Consider the following 27482-nt stretch of genomic DNA (forward strand, 5'->3'; position numbering starts at 1 on the left):
AAGGGCTGGGAGCTAGGGCTTTACTCTTTGGAGAGAAGGAGGATGAGAGGAGACATGATAGAGGTGTACAAGATAATAAGAGGAATAGATAAAGTGGATAGCCAGCGCCTCTTCCCCAGGGCACTACTGCTCAATACAAGAGGACATGGCTTTAAGGTAAGGGGTGGGAAGTTCAATGGGGGATATTAGAGGAAGGTTTTTTACTCAGAGAGTGGTTGGTGAGTGGAATGCACTGCCTGAGTCAGTGGTGGAGGCAGATACACTAGTGAAGTTTAAGAGACTACTAGACAGGTATATGGAGGAATTTAAGGTGGGGGCTTATATGGGAGGCAGGGCTTGAGGGTCGGCACAACATTGTGGGCTGAAGGGCCTGTACTATGCTATACTATTCTATGTTTTCTTTTCTTGTACTTATAAACCAGTCTATGCTAGTTTCCAGAGGTTTTGGCAGTATTGTTCAACTGAGGGCCAAAGCCCAAGATCAGATTACAATCAACAGTTTAAGCAAATATGTGACACAGATTTAACCACATGTAGGTCCAAAGCAGGTGCAGTTAAATTTATTTTTATCTTTCATGATTCATTTACTATGTGGCCCAAGATATCATGGTAAATGTATCTTAAAAAGGTAAAAGTAATTTAATGTACCTACATTGCTAAAAAGACAGAGCTGGTCAAGCACAATTGCAAGGCTGTTTCTAATGCCACTGGATGACATAAATGGAATATTACAGGTTCTTTATTTCTGTGGTGAGCCAGCATAATTCAGTGGATTGAATATAGGAAATATTTCCATGTGGAAATTATATTTTGACTCCCAACCAAGGACAGAAACTCTGTGACGGAACAAACAATTTAGCCAAAGAATTTTTCTTGACTCAGTCAATTTCTTTTCAAAATTGAACACAATTTTCAGTCAATCTTTAGCTGGAGTTGATGTAGTTTCACAGTTCTTGGGTTCTGCAGTTAGCATTTAAATTGAATGGTTTTTTTTTTAAGTCTTTTAGTTGAGCAGAATATGGTGGTAAAGAAACAAATTATAATAAGACCATAAGACATGGGAGCAGAATTAGGTTATTCAGCCCATCAAGTCTGCTCCGCCATTCCATCATGGCTGACTCCAGGATCCCACCCACCTGGCTTCTTGCTATATCCTTTGATGCCCTAACTAATCAGGAAACTATCAACTTCTGCTTTAGATATACCCACGGAGTTGGTCTCCACCGCAGTCTGTGGCAGAGCGCTCCAGATTCACTATCTCTAGCTTAAAAAAAAATCTCCTTACCTCTGTTCTAAAAGGTCGTCCTTCAATTTTGAGGCTGTGCCCTCTAGTTCTGGATACCTCCACCACAGGAAACATCCTCTCCACATCCACCTTATCTAGTCCTTTCAACATTTGATACATTTCAATGAGATCCCCACGCATTCTTCTAAATTCCAGTGAGTACAGGCCCAAAGCTGCCAAATGCTCCTCATATGTTAACCCCTTCATTTCTGGAATCATCCTCGTGAACCTCCTCTAGACCTTCTTCAATGACAACACGTTCCTTCTGAGATATGGGGCCCAAACTGTTGACAATACTCCAAGTGCAGCCTGACTAGTATCTTATAAAGCCTCAGCATTATCTCCATGCTTTTATATTCTATTCCCCTTGAAAAAAATGACAATATTGCATTTGCCTTCTTTACCAAAGACTCAACCTGTTAGCTAACCTTATGGGAGACTAGTATGAGGACTCCCAAGTCCCTCTGTGCCTCTGATGTTTCAATTTTCTCCCTATTTACATGATAGTCTGCACTATTGTTCCTTCTATCAAAATGCGTTATCATACTTTTCCCAACACTCTATTTCATCTGCCACTTTTCTGCCCATTCTTCCTATTTATCCTGCTGTAATAGCATTGCTTCCTCAGCACACCTACCCCTCCAGCTATCTTCATATCATCTTCAAACTTTGCCACAAAATCATCAATTCCATTATCTAAATCACTGACATACAAGGAGAAAAGCAATCGGTCCCAATACTGACCCTCTGAAGAACACCACTAGTCACTGGCAGCCAACCAGAAAAAGGCCCTCTTTATTCACACCGGTCTTCTTTAGTTCAAATTCAAGTTTAATTGTCATTCAAGCATATGTAATGCCCTGATTAAGCCTTTTACTGCCATGCTGCAGGTATTCCATTTTAGCAGCTCTGTAAGAGCAGTCTGTCCCGCTCTCAGTTTCTTTAGGTTTGAGCTGAGATAAGAAGCTTTGTTATTCAACTTAGGAATGTGGTGTCAGTCAATCAGAATCATAGATTTGGGAGGAGGTTCTAGAAGATGCAGATAGAGAGCTCTCTGTCGGCGGGAGCTGGAAGAAGACAGGGAGAAAAGATGGCTGAGGATGCTGCCCATGTTGCACAAGGTGCTTCGTGCAGATGAATGGCTTCAAGAAGGAAGAACCAATACTGCCGTGGGAGACCCATTTGTTCAAGATGGATTTTGAGTGACAATCAGAAGGTAGTGTGTGCTGTTACGCAGACCGAAGGTCCAGCGCATGGGTGATAGACAAGTTCAAGATGAGTTCCAGCTTAAATGCATATTTGAGTGTTCAAGAGTAATGGGCCCTTCTTGTTTTTTTTTTCTTACTTCCATTTAATAACTGTTTGTTTAAATTAACATTCTTAAATATACATTTTAATTGTATGCAGTGTACGATCTGTTTTTGCCAGGAGAAGTAATTCACACAAACCAGGGTTTGGGTGGGCGAGACATCCCAACCTCACGGATTTGGCGGGACCAAAGTTGTATACATTCTAGACGTACAAAGTCAGAGAAAGGTGGGTTTATCGCCACAGAGTCCAGTGGCTGTTAGGGAGGAGCTAACAAGCCAGTTTTCCAGAGACACCCAGTATAAGGGGGTTTCACATACACAAATACAGCCAAACAAAACAGCATTACTCTGAGGCCAAGGTGCAGAACACCGTACCAACAGTCATTCACAGCACAAGAATCATGTAGCACATATAAGACAGCAATAAAATATAGTCACACACACGCACACAAAAAAAGTCCAAGTCCCTGAGATCATGAATGTTGCAACAGTCTGCAGTTGAACACAATACACTTTGTCTTCTGCCAAGTGAACACTGCCACCTCCAGCACTCTGCTGGAGCGCTCTAGCTCCGATGCCTCTCTCCCAGATGGCTGCAAACAGGTAGCACTGCAGTTTGAGGCCTAGTCCTTGATACGACTAAGGCCACGGAGCTCCCCTACCGTTCACCAATAAAATACTGAATTGGACTTGCAACATTCCACATTACCAATGTCCAACGGGGTCTTGTGATCACAAGAAAAATGACTAAGACAACAAGCCACTATTAGACTGCACTTTGCCTTCAGGCACAAGCGCCTCTTTGACGCAGGCAGCAGCATGTTTGATCTGCACCAAGTTCAGCTCCTTCAGTTTCTCTGCAGATGAGCAAATCGCTGATGAAGTAGACCTGCAGTACTTTAAGAATTTAATGTCCAGCAGGGTCTTGCAATCATAACAAATATGTTTAAAGGAGACAACAACACTTTTGGTTGGCGCCATAGAAGCCATTGCATCAGAGCACACCACTATCTTTAGCATTTTCTTTGTGCATACAATCTGCATCCATTGATTAAACTTCCAAAACATCTGCTATCACAAACAAGTCCCTGTTTGGCAAGATCACAGAAACAATTTATTTGAGTTCCCTGTATCTCTTCAAATCAGCCCATTCGTTTCAATATATTGCAGTGAAAACAGAAGGCTAAGACAGGTTGTCAAGGGATTATCCATTCATCAATGTACCAATCTCCAATTCATTAACAATGTGTAACTCAGTTAAGGCTTGTAGAGAAGTAATGAACAGTTTTCCTGCATCCATTATTGGTGCAGCTTGACACACTGGGACCAAAAGTAATAAGCATCATACTTTTATTTTAAAAGGGGTAAAGCAACTAACTCTGCCATGGGCTGTCCCAAGACACACTGTGAAAGGAGGAGTGTTGGGCATGAGGCTACCACGCCCATTTCATAAAAGCCCAGTGCTACAGAAATGCCAACAGGTACTCCAAAGGCATCATCCCTGGGGAAAGGAAGGATACACCAAGTAAGTGGAACCTGGGAAGACTGGAAAGACTGGCCCAGGACGGAAGACTCTGGTGAGCTGATGTCAGTGGTCTGTGACTCCCAGTAGGAGTGATGGACTTAAGTAGTATTACAGTGAAATACTTAAAAAGTAATAAAAATGAATAAGAAAAAGTGTAATACTCTTGTAGACTTCAAAGTTATTGCAATTCTAACCTTTATAATATGACCAAAATATTTGCCACCGATATAATTATCAGTTTTGATGAAAATCTCACGCAGAATTGATTCTCCAATTGGGTTGTACTTGGCATTGAATTTGTCAAACCGATGGAAGGTGTTTCGATCCTAGGACAGAAAAGCCAACATATAGAAGGTTAAAATTTGTATCTTAAGTATTAAACATCCCCTCCATTTACCAAGTTGCTAATCAGTTGCAGAGCACTAAAGCACAGAAACAGGCCAGACAGCCCATTTAGTCCATAACAAACTATCATTCTGTGTATCAATCTGGACCTGGACCATAGCTCTACATACTCCTCCCATGTACTTATCTAAACTTATCTTAAATATTGCAATTAAACCCACATCCATCACTTCCACTGGTAGCTCATTCCAAACCCCTCCTCCCCCAAGGTTCCCTTAATTATTTCATCCTTCACCCTTAACCTATGAACTGCAATTCTAGTTTCACTCAACCTCAGTGGAAAAAGCCTGCTTATATTTACCCAATCTATACTCCTCATAATTTTGTATAACTTTATCAAATCTCCCCTCATTCTCCTATGCTCCAGGAAATAGAGTCCTAACCTATTCAACCTTTCCTCATGGCTCAGGTCCTCAAGTTCCAGTAATATCCTCATAGATTTTTGCTGTACACGTTCAATCTTATTCAAACTGTTCCTGTAGGTAGGTGACCAGAACTGCACACAATACTCCAAATTAGGCCTCACCACAACTTCAACCTAACATCCCAACTCCTGTACTCAGTGCCCTAGTTTATGAAGGCCAATGTGCCAAAAGCTCTCTTTACGACCCTATCTACCTGATACCACTTTGTATTCTAGATGCAATCCGCATTCTAAATTATTGCAGTATTAGCCATACAAATAACACAGCATCCCAAGGAAAGAGAAATATAAATTACAATGCGTAGTGCAGCCATTGTTGAGCCACACACACAAAATGCTGGAGGAACTCAGCAGGTTGGACAGCAATTACAGAAATGAATAACAGTAGATGTTTCGAGCCAACACCCTTCTTCAGGACTGAAAAGGAAGGGAAAAGACGCCAGAATAAAAACGCAAACACGAGGAAATCTACAGAGGCTGCATTCACCAGCAACTTTTTTGTGTGTTGCCAGAATAAAAAGGTGGGGAGGAGAAGGAGGCTAGCAAGAAGGTGATAGGTAAAGCCAGGTGGGAGGGAAAAGACCAAGGGCTGAAAGGAGGAAGAATCGAACAGGAGAGGAGAGAGGGCCATAGGAGAAAGGGAAGGAGGAGGGCACCCGGTTGGGCAGGTGGAGGAGTGATAGGCAGGTGAACAGAGGTAAAAGGTCAGAGTAGAGAATAGAGGAAGGGGGGAGATTTTTTTTTTTGCTGGAAGGAGAAATCAATATTCTTGCCATCAGGTTGGAGGCCACCTACGAAGTATAAGGCATTGCTTCTCCATGCTGAGGGTAGCCTCATCTTGGCACAAGAGGAACCATTGTTCTTTTTTTGTTACCCACTAGGGGGAGCTGTAAGGACAGGACAGATGGGACAGATGCCTGATATTTCAGCTGAGTAAGAGCAGTGTCCTAGAAAACAAAACTACAAAACGTACAATCTGTGCCTGCTAATTTGGCACAGGAAAGTGCTTAAGAGAAGAAAGAGCAATGAAATACAACTTTTCTGCAAAAGTGTATAAGAAAATATCTAAATTCAACTGGAATTTTTTTTAAACTAAGGTTCTTTTTAAAAAAAAAGCTATTATTTATACTTTTTTATGAAAGCTGATTATTCCATGGTTTTGGTTTGGACATAAGATGGGGGAGACAGTGGGTACAGAGAAACATCAGTTAGCATTCAAGACACCTCTGAAAAGATCTTTTGCTCCACCCAAAACATAGTTACATAGAAAATATATAACGCAAGACAAAAACTGGCACAAAAGACATACTAAAAGTACAGAGTTTATAGACAGCACAAGAATATATTTAATATCTCCAGCATATGTCATGAAATTTGTTATCTTTGCAGCTGCAGTACAATGCAATACATAATATGAAAAAATATATATATTAAATAGTTAAATAAGTTGTGCGAAAATAGAAATAAAGTAATAGTGAGGGGTTCAATGTCTATTCAGAAATTGGATGGCAGAGGCAAAGAAGCTATTCCTGAATTGTTGAGTGTGTCCCTTCAGGCTCCAGTACCTCCTTCCTGATGGTAGCAATGACAGCAAGGATGACCCGAGGGTGATGGGGGTCCATAATAATGGATGCTGCCTTTTTAAGGCATCACTCCTTGAAGACGTCCTGAGTACTGCAGGGGCTAGTACCCAAGATGGGGCTAAGTTTACAAGTCTCTGCAGCTTATTTCAATCCTGTGAGTAGCCCCCTAATACCAGACAGTGATGCAGCTCTCCACGGTACATCTGTAGAAATTGGCAAGTGTTTTTGATGACATACCAAATCTCATCAAACTCCGAATGAAATACAGCCACTGTGGGTCCTTCTTTGTTGCTGCATCAATATGCTGGGTCCAGGTTATATCCTCAGAAATACTGACACCCAGGAACATGAAATTGCTCACTCTTTCCACTTCTGGTTCCTCTCTGAGGAATGGTGTGTGTTCCCTTGTCTTACCCTTCTGAAGTCCACAATCAGTTCCTTCATCTTACTGACACTGAGTGCAAGGTTGTTGCTGTGACACCACTCAACTAGCTGATACATCTCACTCATGTATGCTCTCTCAGATGCTTTGTGGTGTTCAATAACAACTACATTAGTATATCTTGTTCTCTTGTTTATGTATATTCCAATATTTTAATTATGGATAGTGCTAAGGTGAATATTTGATAGAATGACAAGCAAGCTATGCCAAATGATACAATATGGGTTATTATTAATAAAATGACATTCTGACCTACAGAGAAATCAGCTTTTTGACAATTTTGAGGAATAGAACTCTTACTTAACATGGGGACTGCTTCTACTACAAATTCATGATTTCCATTTTAGCATAATATTGTCACATAATCTCTTACCAGGCTGAAAGGCAAGATCTTTGTTTCATTGACAGCTGGTATTCTTTCTTCTCTGCAAAAAAATACCTGGTTATATTATAGTTAACAATGTCCAATTCTACTCTTATTTATCAAGACTGCTTGAATTCTAATCAGTTTTCTGGATTACTACCATCAGGGAGTTGGCACAGGAGCTTGATGATACATACTCAATGTTTTAGGAACAGCTTTTTCCCCTCCACCATGTTTCTGAATGGTCCATGAACACTACCCTCACTATTTTGATCTTTCCCACTATTTATTTTTATATTTCTTATTGTAGTTTATAGTTTATTTTTTCAAAAATGTCTATTTTGTTAAAAATGTCAAGTCAGAAAAATAACTGAATCATAATTTTAGCTCCACCTTTTAGTTACCATGTTACATTCCATCACAAAAGACTACTCTAAAATCCAGTATCATTAACCTCATTTACTTCCATATTTTCTGATACCTCTATCACTTAAAAGCATTTTACATCTCAGTTTCATCCAGGTTTATCATTATTTCCTCTTCCTTCAGGACATTCATATCTAAAAATAAAGTCTGAAAAATTTCCAGACAATGTGACCTGCTGAAAGATTACAGCATTCAAAGCCAAATGCATTCTGGCAGCAAGTCCAAACATTCTTATCCCTTAAATTGATTTTCAATATTTTTAGCATTCAAGTGTTACTGTTACAAATAAGCTTTCAATCATGGAAGAATCTCATCTATTTCATGCAAAATGAATTGGAATGGCCTCAACAATGTAAAGGACAACAGGCACAGCTAACTTTAACCTCTCTGCTCTATTATCTAGAGGGAAAAAAGATACAGTGAGTAGTAGTAGAGCACTTCAGCATAGACGCAGGCCCTTTGGTCCATCTAATCCATGCCATCCTGGTTTTTCCACCAAGTCCTATCTACCCATCTGGACTAGAACTCTTCATCCATGTAACTATCCAAATTTCTCCTAAAAGTGAGCCCATATCCACCACTTCTGTTGGCAGCTCGTTCCACACTTGCATCACCCTCCAAGTGATGCAGTTCACCCTCAGATTCTCAAATAAACATTGGTTGTTTGTCAATCTTATAAATGTTTTATATGTAGTTTTTCATAAATTCTATTGAATTTCTTTATTTTTCCTGCAAGAAAAATTAACCTCAAGGTGGTATGTGGTAACATGTACGTACTTTGATGGTAAATTTACTTTGAACTGTGAAACATATGATCTCTAGTTCTAATTTCACCCAACCTGAGGAGAAAGAGCCTGCAGAGTATTTTGCTCAACATCTTGAATCAGTCTGCAAAGGTGAAAATGATCCCTCAGTCATCTGTCATTTAAATTCTCCATGCCATTTCAACTTGGACCTTTGTTCCAACACATCCATTAATGTTATCGTCCCTGTAATCTGTTCTCTTACATTTGCTCACCTACAGCAAGGGTAATTACCAGAAATCTAATTAAATGGGAAGTACTATATATTTTGGGATATAAGAGGATGGAATTCCACAGAGCAAAGAGGAAATGTGCAAACTCCATTTAAACAGCAGCAAAGATGAAGGGTCACAGTCCAAAACACTGACTGGTTAAAGATGCCATCTTATTTCCTCCAAAATTTTTTGAGTGTATTGCTCAGAATTGGACTTGAGTGACTGGATTGATGAGACAGCTGCTCCACCTGCTGCTTCACTGTGCCACCCAATAATGCCAAGTTCAATTACTTCAAAATAATTAGTTCTTTCTTCCCCCTGAGTGTGTCAGAATTCATCAGTTCAGATGCAAGATCACACATTTGTAACAACAGCTCAGATTTTCTCTTTTCATAAATAATACCTGATCTGCTGTCTAGGAGGCCTCCAACCTGATGGCATGTATATCGATTTCTCCTTCTGGTAAACAAACTTAAACCCCTTCCCATTCCCCACTCTGACCTATTACCTCTTCTCTCCTGCCTATTACTTCCCCCTGGGTCCCCTCCTCCTTCCCTTTCTCTTATAGTCCATTCTCCTCTCCTATCAGGTTCCTTCTTCTCCAGTCCTGGACATTTTCCAACCACCTGGCTTCACCTATCACCTTCCATCTAGCCACCTTCCACTCCCACGCACGGGTTTATTCTGGCATCTTTCCCCCTTCCTCATCAGTCCTGAAGAAGGGTCTCAGCCCAAAACATCGACCGTTTATTCATTTCCATAGATGCTGCCTGACCTGCTGACTTTGGTGTATTGCTTTGGATTTCCAGTATCTCCAGACTTTCTCATCGCAAGATCACAAGACAAAGGAGCAGAAGTAGGCCATTCTGCCCATCGAGTCTGCTCCGTCACTCCACCATGAGCTAAACTATTCTCCCATCTAGTTCCAATTACCGGCTTTTTCCCCATATCCCTTGATACCCTGACTAATTAGATACCTATCAATCTCCTCCTTAAACACCCTCAATGATCAAGCCTCCACAGCGATATGTGGCAATGAGTTCCATAAATCCATGACCCTCTGGCTAAAAAAATTTCTCCTCATCTCTGTTTTAAATGGGTACCCTCTAATTCTAAGACCGTGGCCTCTTGTCCTGGACTCACCCACCAAGGGAAACAGCCTTTCCACATCTACTCTGTTTCTAATGTACCAAATACTCCTGGGGTTTTCTTTTGTTTCTGGTTTCCTACAACTGCTGAGTCCAGCATCTCACAATTCCAACATGTTAACTATGTTCTGTTTCTCTCTGTAGCTGCTCTCATTCATCTGTTAGATATATAGCACCAGAGAACAGAACAACACAGCACAGGCAATCTGGCCCACAATATTGTGCCATCCTTTTAAAATACTCTGAGATCAATCTAACCCTTCTCTCTCACACAGCTCTCCATTTTCCATCATCCATGTGCCTATCTAAGAGGCTCTTAAATGTCAGCCAGGTATCTGCCTCTACCACCATCCATGGCAAGGCATTCCATGCTCCCCCGACTCAGTAAAAAACTTGCAAAATCATTGTTTCACCAAGTCTCCATCTTATCACACCCATTTCCTCCACCTCTCCTTCTCTCTGCAATTTGTTTCCTCATTCTTCTAATTCTGCAGAAGGGCATCAACCTGAAACATTAACCATGTTTCTCTCTCCACAGATGCTGCCACACACTATTCAGCAGATGGCATTTCTATCGGTGTAGCTCTGAAAGAATATTACAATCTCTTTCCAAACCTCATCTTAACTTAGCTATTTAACCGAGTGGTGATTACAATTTGATCAACTATGTGCATATTTCATTAAGCACAAATTCATCTTTTGGCTCCATAAGTGTATATTAGTGGTCACCTAATATGAAAAGTATTAGTACTATATTGCTCCAAAAGAAAAAAAAAATGCCAGGCTGTTCCTGCAGCACCAGAAGAGTAGAAAAAAGATAACTTTTCAAAGTGATGACTTTCCAAAGAAATAGAAAAAATGAGAGTCATTGATTTAATCAGTAAGGATCATCAAGAATCCGTTTATACTAGTCTCATTTTCTTCTTGCCACATTCCCATTAATTTCTTCCAGATTCTACCATTTTGCCACACACTGTGAATGATTTGCAGTAGCCAATTAACCGACCAACACACACTTTTTGGAATGAGGCAGGAAACCAGAGGACCCTGAAGAACCCATGCAATTTCAAGGAAAACATACACTTTCCACACATACAACACCAGTGGTCAGGACTGAACCCAGGTCACTGAACAGTGAGGCAGAGGTTCTACTGAGTAATGCCACCCCAAATATAACAGAAATATGACAGGATTCATATACAAAGTACAAGATGTAAAAAGAAAGTAGGAAGTGAAGAAATCATAGGAGAAGGTTTCAAAGTGGCAGGAGGGATTGAGTGACAAGGGAGAACATGGTGTCAAAGCTAAGCGATAGGGATGTCCACTTGGAACAGGGATGAGGAAGAATTTCTTTAACCAGAGGGCAGAGAATCTGTGGAATTTGTTGCTGCAGGTGGCTGTGGAAGCCAAATTATTGGGCATACTTAAGGCAGAGGATGATAGGTTCTTGATTAGTCAGGACGTGAAAGATTACAGGGAGAGGACAGGAGAATGGAGTTGAGAGGGAAATCGGATCGGCCATGGTGAAATGGCAGAGCAGACTTAATGGGTGAAATGGCCTATTTCTTATGGTCTAAAACAAAACTGAAGAGAGGTCTGAGGAGGCATAAATAGGAATAGCAATACATCTTGCAATATTAAACCCAATCGTTCATATCTTGATTTAGTTATCTACTTGTATGGAACTTCTTAAGCAATTGCTTAGGTCTTTTGATTTCAGAATAACATAAAAATTGTGGATGATTTCTGGAATGTATGACTAGAGAAGGTGATGGAGTCAGATGCAGTCACATCGTAGATGCATATAGACAGGAACTTGAAAAGCCAAGGGATACAAGGCCATGGACCTAATAAAATGATTGGCATGTTTGTAGTTTTTTTTATTGACTCAATTAATAAGATGCTAACAAGGGTATTTTATCTATATGATATGGATAGAAAATTGGCTGCCTGACAAGAGATAGAGGGGGAAAGAAGGGGCCTTTTCTGGTTGGGTGCCATTGACTTGTGAAGTTCCGCAGAGGTTGGTAATGGGCTGCCTCCTTTCACATTATATGTCAATGATTTGGGTGACTGAATAGATAGATTTGTGGCCAAGTTTGCAGATGATACAAAGAACAGTGGAGGCACAGACAGCGTGAACAAAGGAGGAGGTCTGCAGGAGGAATTAGATTGGGAATGGACAAAGAAGTGGCAGATGGAATATAGTGTAGGAGAATGTATGGTCATATGCACTTTGGTAGAAGGAATAAAGGCATAGACTATTTTCCAAACAGGGAGAAAATTCAAAAATCAGAGGTGTAAAGGGACTTGGGAGTCCTTGTGCAGGGTTCTCTAAAGGTTAAATTGGAGACTGAGTCAGTGGTATAGAAGGCAAACGCAATGTTAGCATTCATATTGAGAGGATGAGAATAAAATGGCAAGAATATAATGCTGAGGCTTTAAAAGGCATCAATCAGATTGCACTTGGTGTATAGTATTGAGCCCTTAACTACGAAAAGACTTGCTGGCATTGGAGAGGGTCCAGAGGAGAGTCACGAGAAGGATTCTGGGAATGAAAGGGTTAACATACAAGGAGTGTTTGACGGTTCTCTGCCTGTACTTACTGGATTTTATAAGAATGAGGAGGGATTTCATTGAAACCTATCAAATGTTGAAAGGCCTAGATAGAATGGATGTGGAAAGTCTGTTTCCTATCCTGGGGGAGTCTAGAACCAGAGGGCACAGACTCAGAATAGAAGAACGTCTATTTAGGACACAGATGAGAAGGAATTTCTTTAGCCAGAGGGTACTCGTTGCCATAGGGAGCTGTGGAGGTCAAGTCATTGAGTATAGTTAAACTGGAGGTTGAAAGGCTTTTGATTAATCAGGGCATCAAAGGTTACAGGGAGAAGGCAGGAGAATGGGGTTGAGAAGGATAATGGATCAGCCATGATGGAATGACAGAGCTGACTTAATGGGCCAAATAGCCTAGTTCGTGTTCTATAGCTTATTTCATTTCCATTAATCTACTAATAGCTCAATTAGTAGCTCTTGAACACACCTAGGCTATGATACCTTTCCAGCTGTAAGTTAACAAGGTGGCTAACATGGGTGTTTTACCCATCATTAATCAGCTCCTTGTACCACTAAAATGGGTTTAGGATTTTAATTGCAAACTGGTTATGCTGCAAGCAAAGTCTAATAAAGAACAACCTTCAGTAAAACAGCCCCTCATAATTATTCCAAGAAACAGCGGAGCAGAGGCGAATAAAGATCATAAGAAAGAAAGCTCAAGTAATTGTTCAGTTCAAGGGTGACTTGAACAATGTACTAAACAGAAAGAGAGAAAGGTACAAATAGGTTAAAACTTTTCATTTACTCTCCACAGATCAAAGTGTTGTTAAATATAAAGCAAATATCACTTTCTAGAATAATTAGATTCAGCCAAAGATGAATCATCATTTATCACAGATTAAAGTCATTTATTTGAGCTATCTGTGCTATAAATAAAACACTTAGCGAATTTCTGTCAAAATCATCATCTTAATATCCTCAGGCTCATAATCCATGCCTTGGTGCTAAATATACCTCATGAAAAGGAAATTTTCTAAAATTAAATCACTAAATAAATATGATAGAAAAGGAGATAACTGCTAGTACTCCCAAAATAGCTAAGATCATTTATGAGAGCATAAACCAATACAAATTTGGTTGTATTATTGGAATTTCTTGCCAACTATTATAATCCTAATCCATGGCACTATTTAGGAGTTTAAGTGCAGGGTGTCTGCCTCTGAAATCTATTGCACTGATTTTAATGAACCAAATCATGAATTGTATATTTTAAGAGTTATTCTGGGCACAATGTTTGAAGGAGATCAATACTATGAATGCTAAATTACTCTCAGATGTGACGGGCTTTTTTCTGTGAATAACGAACCCATTAATTCGGTGTTATCTGAATTTTTACAATGATGCATAATGATTTGTGAGCCAAAAGAGTTCTGCTTATAGCAGGTCATCCATTAATTGCTCATGAACAGTCTTTCCTCAGATTCATTGTAGGTGGTCTATATTCCTTCCCAATCTTTCCCACCTCCAGCTTCAAATTTGATCATTGGAAGAGCCAATCAAATTAGATAAATTTAAAATATGTTGGTTAACAAAAAATTACCAGGAACACATCTAGGGGATGAGTACTTACTATCCATAGTACTGAGGCTTGAGACTCCTTCTCTTTTCACAGGGAATCCATATCCTGCCAGAATTTAAAGAAAAGCATGCCATTTATAATCTAGAAGGGGAATTAACCTTATGCTACTTATACATAAAGATCAGAATTAAAGGCTTAGTGGGTAAAGGGAAAGGGACACAATGCAAAGAGACACAGGCAAGAAACTTAAAGGCCCATGGAAGAAAGTTAATGTCACTGGGACAGAAGTTAAACACTCATTTGTTTAGCTTCTCTAGCTTAAGAGAACTGAAAACCCATAGTTTTGACTGCCAACCAGCAAAGCCTGGTTGCAAAGCACTTAAATACCAAATGAAGATAGTTTCAGATTTGGGCATACCAAAGTTCAAAAAACAAGTAAATGGAGAACTGTGTTTAATATTAGCTCCCAAACACAAACCTTGGAAAAAGTTCTAGCTTAACAGAACTGAAAACTCACAGTTTCGACTGCCAACCAGCAAAGCCTGGCTGCAAAGTTCACAACAGATATCAAGATCACTAGTTTAAACTTAATTTGTTAACATACACAGCAGCCACTTTATTAGGTATACCTGTACATCTGCTCATTAATGCAAATAGCTAATCAACCAATTGTGTGGCAGCAACTCAATGTACAAAAGCATGCAGACATACTCAACAGGGTCTGTTGTTATTCAGCCCAAACATCAGAATGGGGAAGAAATGTGATCTAAGTGATTTTGACCGTGGAATGATCGTTGGTGGCAGATGGGGTAGTTGAGTATCTCAGAAACTGCTGATCTCCTGGGATTTTCAGGCACAACAGTCTCTAGAATCCCTAATTAATTGCACAATTGCTTCTCACCAATATATAATTTTCTTGTAATTAACGGCACATTTTATTAATGCTTACTTTTAAAGGAAAATTCTAGACCATTATTTCAGGAAATAAATTTAATTTTGCCTTCTCTTAATCAGCACCAACTGCTTCTACCTACCATCTCAAGGGATTTAATGGATTTACCATTTATTTACTTCTAAACTGAACTACCAGCTTGTGCTCAAATCATAAAGTGAAACTTGAATCTGTTAGCACCTTCTGACCCAGAGGAAAGAGTTTTATTGCTAATTTTGATTACAGTTAAGGTGCTAATTCCTCATTTACTGGGATCAGTTAGCAAGTTAATTTTGAACAACTGATTCAATTACTGGATTGCAATTTGGCAACTCTTAACTTCACCTCAACTGCATCTCAAGCATGCCTCAAAATCATGGCTGATCTGACTGCAAACTCAACTTTACCTAGCCCCAGTAACCTTTCATCTCCTTGCACATCACAAATCTATTTACCTTGTCCTTAAAAAAAAGGAAAGACTCAGCTTCCACTACTCATCACAATATTAGCATAACAAAAATGGCTCAGGTTATACAAGCTCTTGCCTTTTATAGTGGTTACACTGTTTTTAAGAGGAAACAAAAATGTAGGAGATGGAGTATTTATTGCATTCAAAATTTACATTGTGACTTCAAGTGAATACCTAAATCCTTAAAGAGACACATACACTCAGTGGCCACACTATGTAAGGTACACCTGGATACCTGCTTGTTAATTCAAATATCTAATCAAAGCATAAAAGCATGCAGACATGCTCAAGAAGTTCAGACGTTCAGCCTAAACATCAAAAGGGAGAAGAAATGTGATTTAAATAACTTTGACCAAGGATTGATTGTAAATGCCACATGGGATGGTTTGAGTATCTCAGAAACTACTGATCCCCTGGGATTTTCACACACAACTGTCTCTAGAGCAGGGGTCCCAGCCTGTGATCCATGGATCCCTTGCTTAATGGTGACTGTCCATGGCATAAAATGGTTGGGAACGCCTGCTCTAGAGTTTCCAAAGAATGGTGTGAAACACAAAAAACACCCAATGAGTGGAGTCCTGTAGACGAAAATGCCTCGTTAATGAGAGAGGCAAGAAGAGAATGGCCAGGCTGGTTCAGCGGGTAGGAAGGCGGCAGTAACTCAAATAAACACACGTTACAACAGTGGTGTGCAGAAGAGCATCTCTGAATACCCAACACATCGAACTTTCAAGTTGATGGGCTACAGCAACAGAAGATCATGAACATATACTCAGTGGCTGCTCTATTGTGTACAGGAGGTACCTAATAAAATGGCCACTGCATGTAGACATCAAACCGATGGCTCCAATAACTTGAAAGCAGCATTGGTGGAATCCTGAGAAAAGCAACCACAATAAGGAAAGCATTGAACTTGCTGCCTAACTATTATATTAATTCTGTTACTATAGAATACCCATGCAGGAAGTGGACACACTATTTAAACTAGGTAGAAAAGGTGCGAGATATCATTGACGCTGCGAGGGATCGTTCGATGTGGAGAGCCATGATCACCCAAGCGTGTAATGCGCAAGGCACATGAAGAGAGAGAGAAAAAACTAGATGTTGGGATCTGGAACAAAACCCAAAGCCAGACTATTCAGAACAAAGAAGTATTTTCAACAACCAGACCATATTAAGAGTTTGCAACACACTTCCATAAATGGGAATTAATGATCTTGATTCTGAGCTTGATAAATGTTTAATCAAAAAGATACAGGAAAAGGGGGCAACATATGACATTGGGATGTCATGTTACAGTGTACCAATTTGTTTAAGTTACATTTCAAGTATTGTTGCAGTTTTGGTTGCCACACTATAGAAAGCCTGTCATCAAGCAAGGGATGATACAGAAAAGATTCACAGGAATGTTACATGGACTGGAAGGCTTGAACTAAAACAGTTTGAATAAGCTTGGATTCTTTTTCTGGAGTCAAGGAGATTGAGTTGTGAACTTACAGAGATTTATAAGATCATGGGAAGCAGAGAGGGTTGATAGTCACAGTCTTTTTCCCAGGGTAGGAAAGTCTAAAACAAAAAAGGAATTAGTTTAAAATGAGAAGTGAATGATTCAAAGAGGATCCCAAGGAGCAGATTTTTCAGAGGATGATGGTTATATGGAACGAGGAAGTGCTAGAGGCAGATAGAGTTACGATGTTTAAAATATATTTTAATAGATATATGGATAGGAATGGCTTAGAGCAGGGGTTCCCAACCCTTTTTTATGCCATGGACCCCTAGCATTAACCAAGAGGGTCTGTGGACCACGATGGAGAACCCCTGGTTTAGAGAGATAGTAGCCAAAACAGATTCGAGCAGATATAGACATCTTCATTAGACTGAACATGTTCAGCTGAAATGCTTGTTTCTGTGCTTGCTATGAATAAATGAATAATTTCTACATGAGTGTCATTGCTTTATTTTGTTCTAAGACAAATATCTATGTTTCATTAATTTGTCTTACTTCTGCAAGTTGTTATTTTTCTATCCTGCCTTCCATTTTGTCTATTCTAGTGTTACAAGTACTGATTGGCAACTTTAAACAACAATGACATATTTCTGCCCCTATTATAATCATAAAGACTCTCAAGAGAGGAATGATGAGTTGAGGAGCGTCAAGGAGCCTGTACACATACTCAGCATTTTAGAAACAGCTTCTCCACTATCAGATTTTTAAACTGACAATGAACCACTTCCCATGAATACTTCCTCACTGTTTTGTACTCTTTTTGCCCTACTTAATTAATTTCTGATTAACATATTTCTTATTGTAATGTATGGGTTTTTATGTACTGCTGCCGCAAAATGACATATTTCACAACATAGGTCAGCGATATTAAACCTGATTCTGAACTGAACACTCTCACACAATGAAGCATGCCAGCTTTACTAGTCATAACACAACAAAAATCCTGTATCATAATTTCAGTCGATAGTGGCTGATCTAGATTCCAACTCCATATAGTATCATTTTCTCCAACGTTCAATGATTTTTCGTCAACTTAAATCTCTCAGTCTTTATCACAGATCTTCTCTTTGTTCTATCCACCCCTACCGCTTACTCTGCAACTGAAAACCTGCTTGCCTCGTACTTTCACTGGTTCTGATCCAATGTCATTGACTGTTTTTCACTGTCCGTGAGTCCTAGTAGCCTGGATGAATACTTCCTCGCCATTTTCCATTTTAAATACTGAATTTAATGACAGAACTCATTCAGAGATGGTGTTGCTGCTTAAAGCCCATTTAAACATATTACAGAAATACTGTGAATATGTTCTATTGTGGCCAACAGCAGTTAATACAGATTATGGTGCCAGCCGTAAGCTGCACTTTTTGCATACCGCATGCATATCTAGCGTGTCCACACTGAGGTCATAGGCTGTGAGGTTCATGCTCTCAAAGACATCCTTCAGAGTCTGCCCTTTTCCGTTTTCCATGTGAATAATCTCATCTGGGTTCTTCTTCATCGTACGCTTAATGAAACGGAGTAAATGTTTCTGGTTCATGCAAGATGATGCATGAATGTGTGTATCAACCTGTTCATTTAAAACAAAGAGAGGGAAATCCTCATGAAATCATGAAACCATTTAAAACAATCAGGAGTCAGGCATATATTAATTTTATCTGCAATACCTGAATACCTACAATTACTGAATAGAATACAATATACTGCATTGCACTAATGACTGAGGAGTGAATGCTGCATGCTCAGAGATTTGCACTGGGTATCAGAAGCCTGCAGTTTAATCTCTTAAAGAATGTTCATGTTTGTATTTCGTTATTGAGATGCATGGACTAGGCCTTTACAGTCCTTTGAGGCACACTGCCCAGCAACCCCAGATTTAATCCTAACCTAATCAGGGGATAATTTACAATGATCAATTAACATACCAACAGGTAAGCCTTTGGTCCAGGGGAGAAAACCGAAGCACCCAGAGAAAACCCACGCATTCCACAGGGAAGACGTACAGATTCTTTACAGGATGACATCAGAATCGAATTCAAAACTCTGATGACCCAAGCTATAATGCATCGCGCTAACTGCTACACTACTATCACATTAACAAGCACTCTTCTCCACACTCCATAGAGATCACACTTATGAATCTTAAATGAAATGATACATTTTTAATTAGTTATTTCTTTCCAAATAGTATTCTCCCTTAATATTTTAACTAACATTTGCACAGAAATCTGAGGTATTCATATTTTGAATTCGCATTTTCAATATTATATTGGGAAATTAAGGCTAAAGATTGAATTTAGAACATTTGAACAAAAGAGCTATGAATTAAGCGAAAACTAAATGTTAAGGTCGGTTATAATGTGACAAGTTATTTCTACCATTTTTTAAAAAAGTAGCAGTAAATTTACTCAGCTTGCACTGGGCTAATTATGCCTGGCACCTCTGACAAAATGTCCTGTCAAGAAATCCTTGCGTACTACATCTGCTGTATTTAAAAATAAGTATTTTTACTTGTCTTTTACCTCCCTGCATAGAAGAAGCCTGATAGTTAACTATACTCATAGTATGACAACTACATTGAACCAGACTTGCCACAATATTACCTGTGGATTATTTCCTCCATGTTAAATACAATATTGACAAGATACATCTTTGGGGCTGAAATTCTGTGGTTATATTACCTGGGATGGAATTTATGATACAATGTGTGAGTGAATAAGAAAGATAGCAAGATGAGTGAGTGAAAATTAAGCACTCGTATTCCTACTTTGCGAATATTGTAAAAGTCTCTGTGAGGTACTTTCTTCTGCGCAGCCAGCTCTTTCATTTCATTCAACAAGACATGCATTTGGAACTTAGAGCTCAGGTACTGCAGCCGGCGATAGCAGAAGGATTTCCTGTTGAGATAAAGCTTGGTTAGCTAACTACACAATCAGCAACATGTTCTGTAACAATAAGCTAAGTGTCATTAAAGTTATGCATTGGAAATAATGGTGTAGTAGCTACTGTACATTAAAGATTAGATCTAATTTCAGTACACAAAAATTGCAATTACCACATTCTGACAGAACAAGAGAAAACTATAATTTTACATGTAGATTTATTCTTTTTCGTATCTGTTGAATTTTCCCCTAGGCTGTGTGTAAACAAGGGAGTGGAACAATTTGGTTAGCCTTACCAAGAGCTGACATGATGAGCCAAAAGCCCTTTTTCCATAGTGAATCATTCGATTATCTTATCTATATTTATACAACTGTTGGATATCAATTTAGATGCCAGTTCCATCTGCTTTACACAATATTGACATCAGCCAAAAGCTACATCTGTATTGCCTAGTAGGAATAAAAAGCAAAATGAGACAAATGTGTTTTGAATCATTACTTACACTGGTCCATTGATTATTAATGCCATTAAAACATTCATGTCAGCAGTGAACTCCTGAAGATTTGGACAAGGCAGATCCACTTCTGTAGACCTAAACAAACCAGATTGAAATTCAGACTCCAGGCTCACTTATTTTTTTTTTTGATAAAACAGCCTGCTATAAACTACCTCACAAATCAGTATTTTATAGGAATGAAAATCCATGCAACTATTCCACACACACATATTTTAAAAAGTAATTTGAAAAGTTTTAATTACTTGTCCATCATATTTGGTTTGGAATATACATGGGTGACCCCATCAATCATTTTGCAGCCAAATCCTATATCCTCTGGCATTAAGTTTGGGTCACAATTACTGTAGGGGTGTTCCTCAGAAAATGGTGAGTGGACAGATGAGTCTGCAAGGCAAATAAATCGAAAAGCAAGTTCTCAGTTTCTTAAATTGGTACAATTTTACCCTGTACATTATTAAGAAAGTTATCATGTGGCCCCAGCACATCCTTAGGTGTATTGGATGGTAACACAAATTACATATTTCACTTGATGTTTCAACTTTCTTGTGATAAATAAATCTGAATTTGATCTAATGGCATTTTAATGGTACAGTTGGTGAATGGGAATAATTGCATAACTAATGAATCGGGGGAGGATTTTGCTTGTTACTAATTATCATGACGTTGCAGCTTCAATTCACAAACAGGGATTTTCCGGTATCAAATGGCAAAATGAAAAAGTCAAATAACTGACACGTTTTGGAAGTATCATTCACAGACACATCCAATGGAATCTTATCTCCAATGCAACTAATTACATATTAAACATGTCACATTTTGATTAAACTGCCTTTCACGATGCAAGTGGTGTGGGCCCTGTAGAAAACACCCATGTTTAATCACTTATAAACGCTGAACTCCTTTTTGTAAGTTGAATCCAAAAGTTAAAAATCACTTGCATATTCTAACAGTATTAACATGTGTCACTGCTTTCACTTGCAAAAAGAGCAAAAGATATGTGGATTACAGTTGGAAACTGATTCAATCAATTTTAGCAAGTGAACACACAGGATTTTTTTTGTATTAAAGGAATATGGAACCGCCAATACACTTTCTGTATGCTTCTTTATTTATCACTGCAGGGATTAAAATGAGTGCTTTCGAATTCTGTTGACGCCTTTTGATTCTACCAATGAACAACAATATTTCTTGAAATAAACACATTTGATTTGTATTCCAATTATACACCATGTGCAGGTTCCTCTTACATATACAAAATAGTTATTTTCTTGTCCAATAATACACACAGGTTACTTTTAAACAGACTGCTGACAGCAATGCAATTTGTCACTTGATTTTTCCAAATGAACTGCACAGTTAGTGACTTTGTTTTGTCTGACCTCACCTGGTGAAATGGGTGTTTCTGGCATTTCATCATACAAATTTATATGACATTGCCTGTCTCCCAGCTGCTCTAGGAACCTTTTAGTTGTCTTACCAAAGCTCTGTAAGGATAAAGCCATGTACTTTTCTCGGATAAAAAGACTTCTGACAACACACTTAGCAGCATCTAGAAGATCAGTGAAGGGGACCTGTGATAAAGAACAATAAATTTAGAAACCACAATTACTTATTCATGGGTGAAGCTCCCAATAGAATATATTAATGGTTTCTTGATTTCCAGTGAAAAAGAACAAAATATCATGAAATACTTAAAAGCGGTGACTTTTCAAGCCTCACAATATTCTATTCATAAAAAGCTGCAACATTGTAAACATTACAGTACTGAATTTCATCATTTACATGATATTTCCTGATATTCAAAGACAATTTTGTTTTAGATGTGATTCAGATGATTACAATGGTGAAGATACTTCTCCATGTGGGAGACATTATTTTAAGCCCACCTCCTCCTAACTCACCCAACTATACTGACTACCTAATGTGACAGAATTCATACAATGGTTCAATTGCAAGGTGGTGTGATTATTATAAACCACTTCAAATATTCAAACATAATTGATAATTGGTTGCTTACATACAAAATAATTAGCAGAAATTAATATAGCAAGAACGTCAATGAAAAGCATTTCTGAAATGACGTCCATTATACAGATAAAGCAGTGGAATAGTCCAGCGCACTGAAGCATCAAAACTATACTTCTAGCTTCTTGTCTCTGAGGAGAGAAAAATGGGGATGGGGGGGTGAGGGGAAGTGTGATTATTATAAACCACTTCAAATATTCAAACATAATAATTGGTTGCTTACATACAAAGTAATTAGCAGAAATTAATAAAGCAAGAACGTCAATGAAATGCATTTCTGAAATGACATCCATTATACAGATAAAGCAGTGGAATAGTCCAGCGCACTGAAGCATCAAAACTATACTTCTAGCTTCTTGTCTCTGAGGAGAGAAAAATGGGGATGGGGGGGGTGAGGGGGAAGTAACTCAACTTTCCTTTGTTATTGGAAAGCTTTAAAAAAAAACCAGGAAATACAAATTCTTTGGTTAAAGCAAATGTAAAGAAATGTCAATAATGTGACTAGTTGAAGGGGAAGAATCAGATTTCATAAAAAAAGTTTAATGAAAAGTTTCTGAAGCAAACATTTCACTTTACAGAGTGAAAGACCAAAGAAGCTAATCCCACTCAATTTTGTCAGTAAAATGAACATGAATGTTGTCATACCCCACACTTCTCTTCTCCTGATATGCTAACCCGCTGGAATTCCTGAAGAAGATCATGCTCTTGCTCCTCTGGGTGTATCTCTACCGCAGAATCAATTTGATCTTTGTAATATCTGAGGAAAAGGTCCAGAAGAATGGTCACAACACATTTTACCTGAGTTCACTACAAGGCAGATCTTGAAGTATACTCATTTGCAAAAATAATTCAGAGCTAGAAGAAATGAGTTACTAGATTATATTATATCATTGATGGGAATTCACAATCACAAACTTTACCTGTTAAAGTAAACATCAGAAGATAACTTGTTATAAACATTCAAACTCACAAAACTAAAACAAACATAAATGTAAACAACCAGTTTGATAAGCACATTCTATATGGACCCAAGAGCATTACTTCCTCTCAAAGAATTGAGAATCTGCATTTTAAACACTTCAATTTTAGCATTAATGTCATGTAAAAGACTTTCCTCAAAACTATTTCATCAGCTTGATATTCCCAGGGGCTTGATAAACAGGTGTTCCAAACTACTGCTGCATAGTGAGATCCTCCTGGTTTACCTGACTCCAACATCCTCATTAAAAAAAAAGCACCAGCTAGTTTCCCTAATAACTAATGCTCAGAAACAAACACATGATCCAACATATTGCACAGAAGTGTCCTCGCACTCCAAATACCCCTCACTTAATCACGGGACTCTGCAGAGAGTGGTGCGGATAGCTCAGCGCATCTGTAGTTGTGAACTTCCCATGATTCAGGACATTTACAAGGACAGGTATGTAAAAAGGGCCCATAGGATTATTGGGGACCCAAGTCACCCCAACCACAACCTATTCCAGCTCCTATTATCTGCGAAACTTTCATACCATTTCCATTCTTACATGTGTGTGCAGTCAGCTCTAATGCAATGCATCAACATCAGCCACTACAAGCATTCAAAGTTTCAGTGAGCTTTCACCACTCTATATAAATGCATCTCCACTCAAAATTCATTTTCCCCTCTATTTGTGCTCCCTTGCAGAAATTGGCTACCTAATCAAACCAAAAAGGATTGGGTTGTGTTAAGTGTACAGTGCAATAATGTGTCAGTGCTTAGGTTATACAGGATTGGTTCAGTATTTTAGCCAGATCAAATTGATTTTTCATGATTTGTATGTTATCCACTGTTTTTTTTAAAACACTATTTGCCAAATATAACAAAATCAGTACAGATAGTGTTTTCAATTATTGCATCCTCCAAGACTTAATTTTAATTGTAACATTCAAGATGATATCAATACCTTAAATTTCATCGAGGTTCCTTGTTGAAGTAGTGAAATTATTTCATTTTCACTCCCAGGTATTCCTGGCATCTCCAAGCCTAAATGCTTAAAACCACAGTGAGCAAAACAGTTTTAAATTGCCTTGCTATTTCTTTCTCACCAACTATCAGTGACGAAATTCATTGCTTTTTGAACACAAAAATGCAAGTGACACCATTTAAAAACTGTTTGCTCTAAGCGTGGTGCAGTGTCCAAGTGCCACACGACGTACAGCGACTGACGCTTGTTAGAAATGGTTGATACAGTCTCCTGTCCCAATTATGTGACATATTGTCCCAAAGGAGATTCCTGGCTATTTCCTCAATCTGCTTTCGTTCTTTAAGAATTGTCCCGAATATGTGGCTTCCTCTGATTAGCCGATGACCCAACTAACCAGAATCTACTGTATTATATTTAAGGCTATGACTGGATTAAGTCAGGTATGAAAAGAAAATAAGCTAATGTTCACATTGACCATGACTGGGATGGGTAAGGTCAGGTTTATGATATATTTTAAATTTTACATGGAAATGAGTCTTTTGTTCCCTGTATTATATTGTAAATAATTGGGACCTATTTCTTCATGTCCACATTGTCTAATGGCTGTGTATTTCCAAAGAGTTCTTTTGATCTTCTACTCTTCAGAGGATAATAGTCCATGCCTGCTCACTCATCCCTGGGTTTCATTAAGTCCATTGTTGATAAATGATCTTTCAGTCTTGATCTAATTAGCCAGTGAAATAGACCTAAAACAGTAATGGATTATTACTGTTCCTATTCTTAGAAAAAAGAAGCTTCACAGACTGAAAATGTCTTCAACTTGTGTACTAATTAGTACTTCATTAAAACCAGCATGGCATTTAGATCTGATTACTGGACAGCAATTGCAACTAAGCTCATCTGAGAAGATTCCAAAATTTCTACAAATCCAAGGTCACCATCTCAGAAAAATTGCAATGATATTCGTCTGTTCTCACTGGCTTTTAGGATAATGTTTCCCTTGTAATCTTTTTTTCTGTGAATTGAATTGACTTTATTTCATACAACCTTCACATAAATGAGTAAAGATCTTTGTTATGTCTCCATCTAAATGTGCAATCACAGTAATATATAATAAATAGAACAGTCAATGTAATATAGAGTACACCCAAATCAGCGGGAGTTAATCAGTTTGATGGCCTGGTGGAAGAAGCTGTCCCGGAGCCTGTTGGTCCTGGCTTTTATGCTGAAGTACTGCTCCGTGGATAACAGCAGCTGGAATAGATTGTGGTTGGGGTGACTTGGGTCCCCAATAATCCTATGGGCCCTTTTAACACACCTGTCCTTGTAAATGTCCCGAATCATGAGAAGTTAACAACTACAGATGCGCTGGGCTGTCTGCACCACTCTCTGCAGAGTCCTGTGATTAAGGGAAGTACAGTTCCCATACCAGGCAATGAGGCAGCCAGTCAGGATGCTCTCGATTGTGCCCCTGTAGAAAGTTCTTAGGATTTGGAGGCCCATACCAAACCTTCTCAACCACCTGAGGTGAAAGGGGCGCTGTCGTGCCTTTTTCATCACACAGCTGGTGTGTGCAGACCACGTGAGGTCCTCAGTGATGTGGATGCCGAAGAACTTAAAGCTGTTTACGCTGTCAACCCCAGATCCATTGATGTCAAGAGGTTAGCCAGTCTCCATTCCTCCTGTGATCCATAACCAGGTCCTTTGTTTTTGCAACATTGAGGCAGAGGTTGTTTTCTTGACAGCACTGTGTCAGAGAGATTACTTCTTCCCTGTAGGCCAACTCGTTATAGTTTGAGATAAGGGCAATCAATGTAGTGTCATCGGCAAATTTAATTAGCGGATTGGAGCTGTGGATGGCGACACAGTCATGGATATACAGGGATTAAAGGAGGGGACTCAGTACACAGCCCTGAGGGGCTCCTGTATTGAGAGTCGGAGGCGTGGAGGTGAGAGAGCCCACTCTTACCACCTGCTGGCGAGTTGACAGGAAGTCCAGGATCCAGCTGCACAAGGCAGGGCCAAGGCCGAGGTCTCTGAGCTTCCTGTCGAGCCTGAACGTAACTATGGTGTTGAATGTCGAACTGTAGTCCAAGAACAGCATTCTCACATAAGCATCCTTCTTCTCCAGGTGTGTAAGGACGGTATGTAGAGCAGTGGCTATTACGCCACCTGTCAATCGGTTCTGTCAGTAGGCGAATTGTAGGTTGTCCAGTTTGGGTGGCAGCAAACTGCAGATGTAATCCTTGACGAGCCTTTCAAAGCATTTGCTTATTATTGAGGTGTGTGCGACAGGACACCAGTCATTCAGGCACGTTACCCTGGTCTTTTTTGGTACAGGGACAATGTTGAATAATTTGAAGCAGGATAGCACTCTACACTGGGAGATGGAGGATTAAAAAAGTCAGTAAACACACCTGCCAGTTGTACTGTACATATCCTGAGTACTCGCTCTGGAATGCCATCCGGTCCTGCAGCCTTGCGACTGTCCACTCGTTGGAAACATCTGCATACCTTAATCTCAGAGATGACCAGGTTGCAGGCTCTAGCGGTGGCTTTCCCTGGAGGCTCAAGGTTAGCAACATCAAACCGAGCGTAAAAGCAATTGAGCTCATTGGGGAGACAGGCCATGATGTTGGTGGCACCACAAAGTTTGGCTTTGAAGTCTGCGATGGTATGCAGCCCTTGCCACAAGGGCACATGTGCTATTCATTGTGAATCCTGACTCAGTCTTCTGCCTATATTGTTATTTCACAGCCTTGAAAGCTCTGTGCAGATCATAGATGCTTTTTTTTTTGAGCTCCAGCTGATCACCAGCGATGTAAGCTCGATGTCGTGCTGCAAGTGCTGCTCGCACGGAACTACTGATCCAGGGTTTCTGGTTTGGGAAGACCCTGATCAGCTTCTGGGGGACAACATGGTTGATGCACTTCCAGATGAAGCATGTGACTCCATCTGTGAACTCAGAGACATCCTCATCATGGAAGACATTCCAGTCGACATCATCGAAGCAGTCCTGCAGCATGGAGGCCAATTGGACGGTTTTAACTATGGCCACCTCTTGTTTCAGCTTCTGCCTGTACATCGAAAAAAGCAGGATTGAAGAGTGATCTGATTTTCCAAAAGCTGGGTGAAGGAGAGC

The 27482-nt window shown here is 39.3% G+C and overlaps 1 protein-coding gene across 3 annotated transcripts in view; it reads right to left on the bottom strand.

Annotated features, from left to right (window-relative positions):
* LOC140210070 (AMP deaminase 2-like) overlaps window positions 1-27482 on the bottom strand; it is a 163048-nt gene that overhangs the window by 30912 nt on the left and 104654 nt on the right. For all 3 annotated transcript variants that reach the window (XM_072278854.1, XM_072278852.1, XM_072278853.1), the window contains 7 exons: window positions 23040-23151; window positions 21754-21940; window positions 20612-20753; window positions 20355-20444; window positions 19737-19866; window positions 18345-18539; window positions 4315-4446 (listed from right to left, as the gene is read on the bottom strand). In XM_072278854.1, coding sequence (XP_072134955.1) covers window positions 4315-4446; window positions 18345-18539; window positions 19737-19866; window positions 20355-20444; window positions 20612-20753; window positions 21754-21940; window positions 23040-23151 — 988 coding nt within the window. The remainder of the gene's footprint in view (window positions 1-4314; window positions 4447-18344; window positions 18540-19736; window positions 19867-20354; window positions 20445-20611; window positions 20754-21753; window positions 21941-23039; window positions 23152-27482) is intronic.

The sequence above is a fragment of the Mobula birostris genome, chromosome 14 (genome assembly GCF_030028105.1).
Source record: "Mobula birostris isolate sMobBir1 chromosome 14, sMobBir1.hap1, whole genome shotgun sequence".
Lineage (NCBI taxonomy): Eukaryota > Metazoa > Chordata > Chondrichthyes > Myliobatiformes > Myliobatidae > Mobula > Mobula birostris.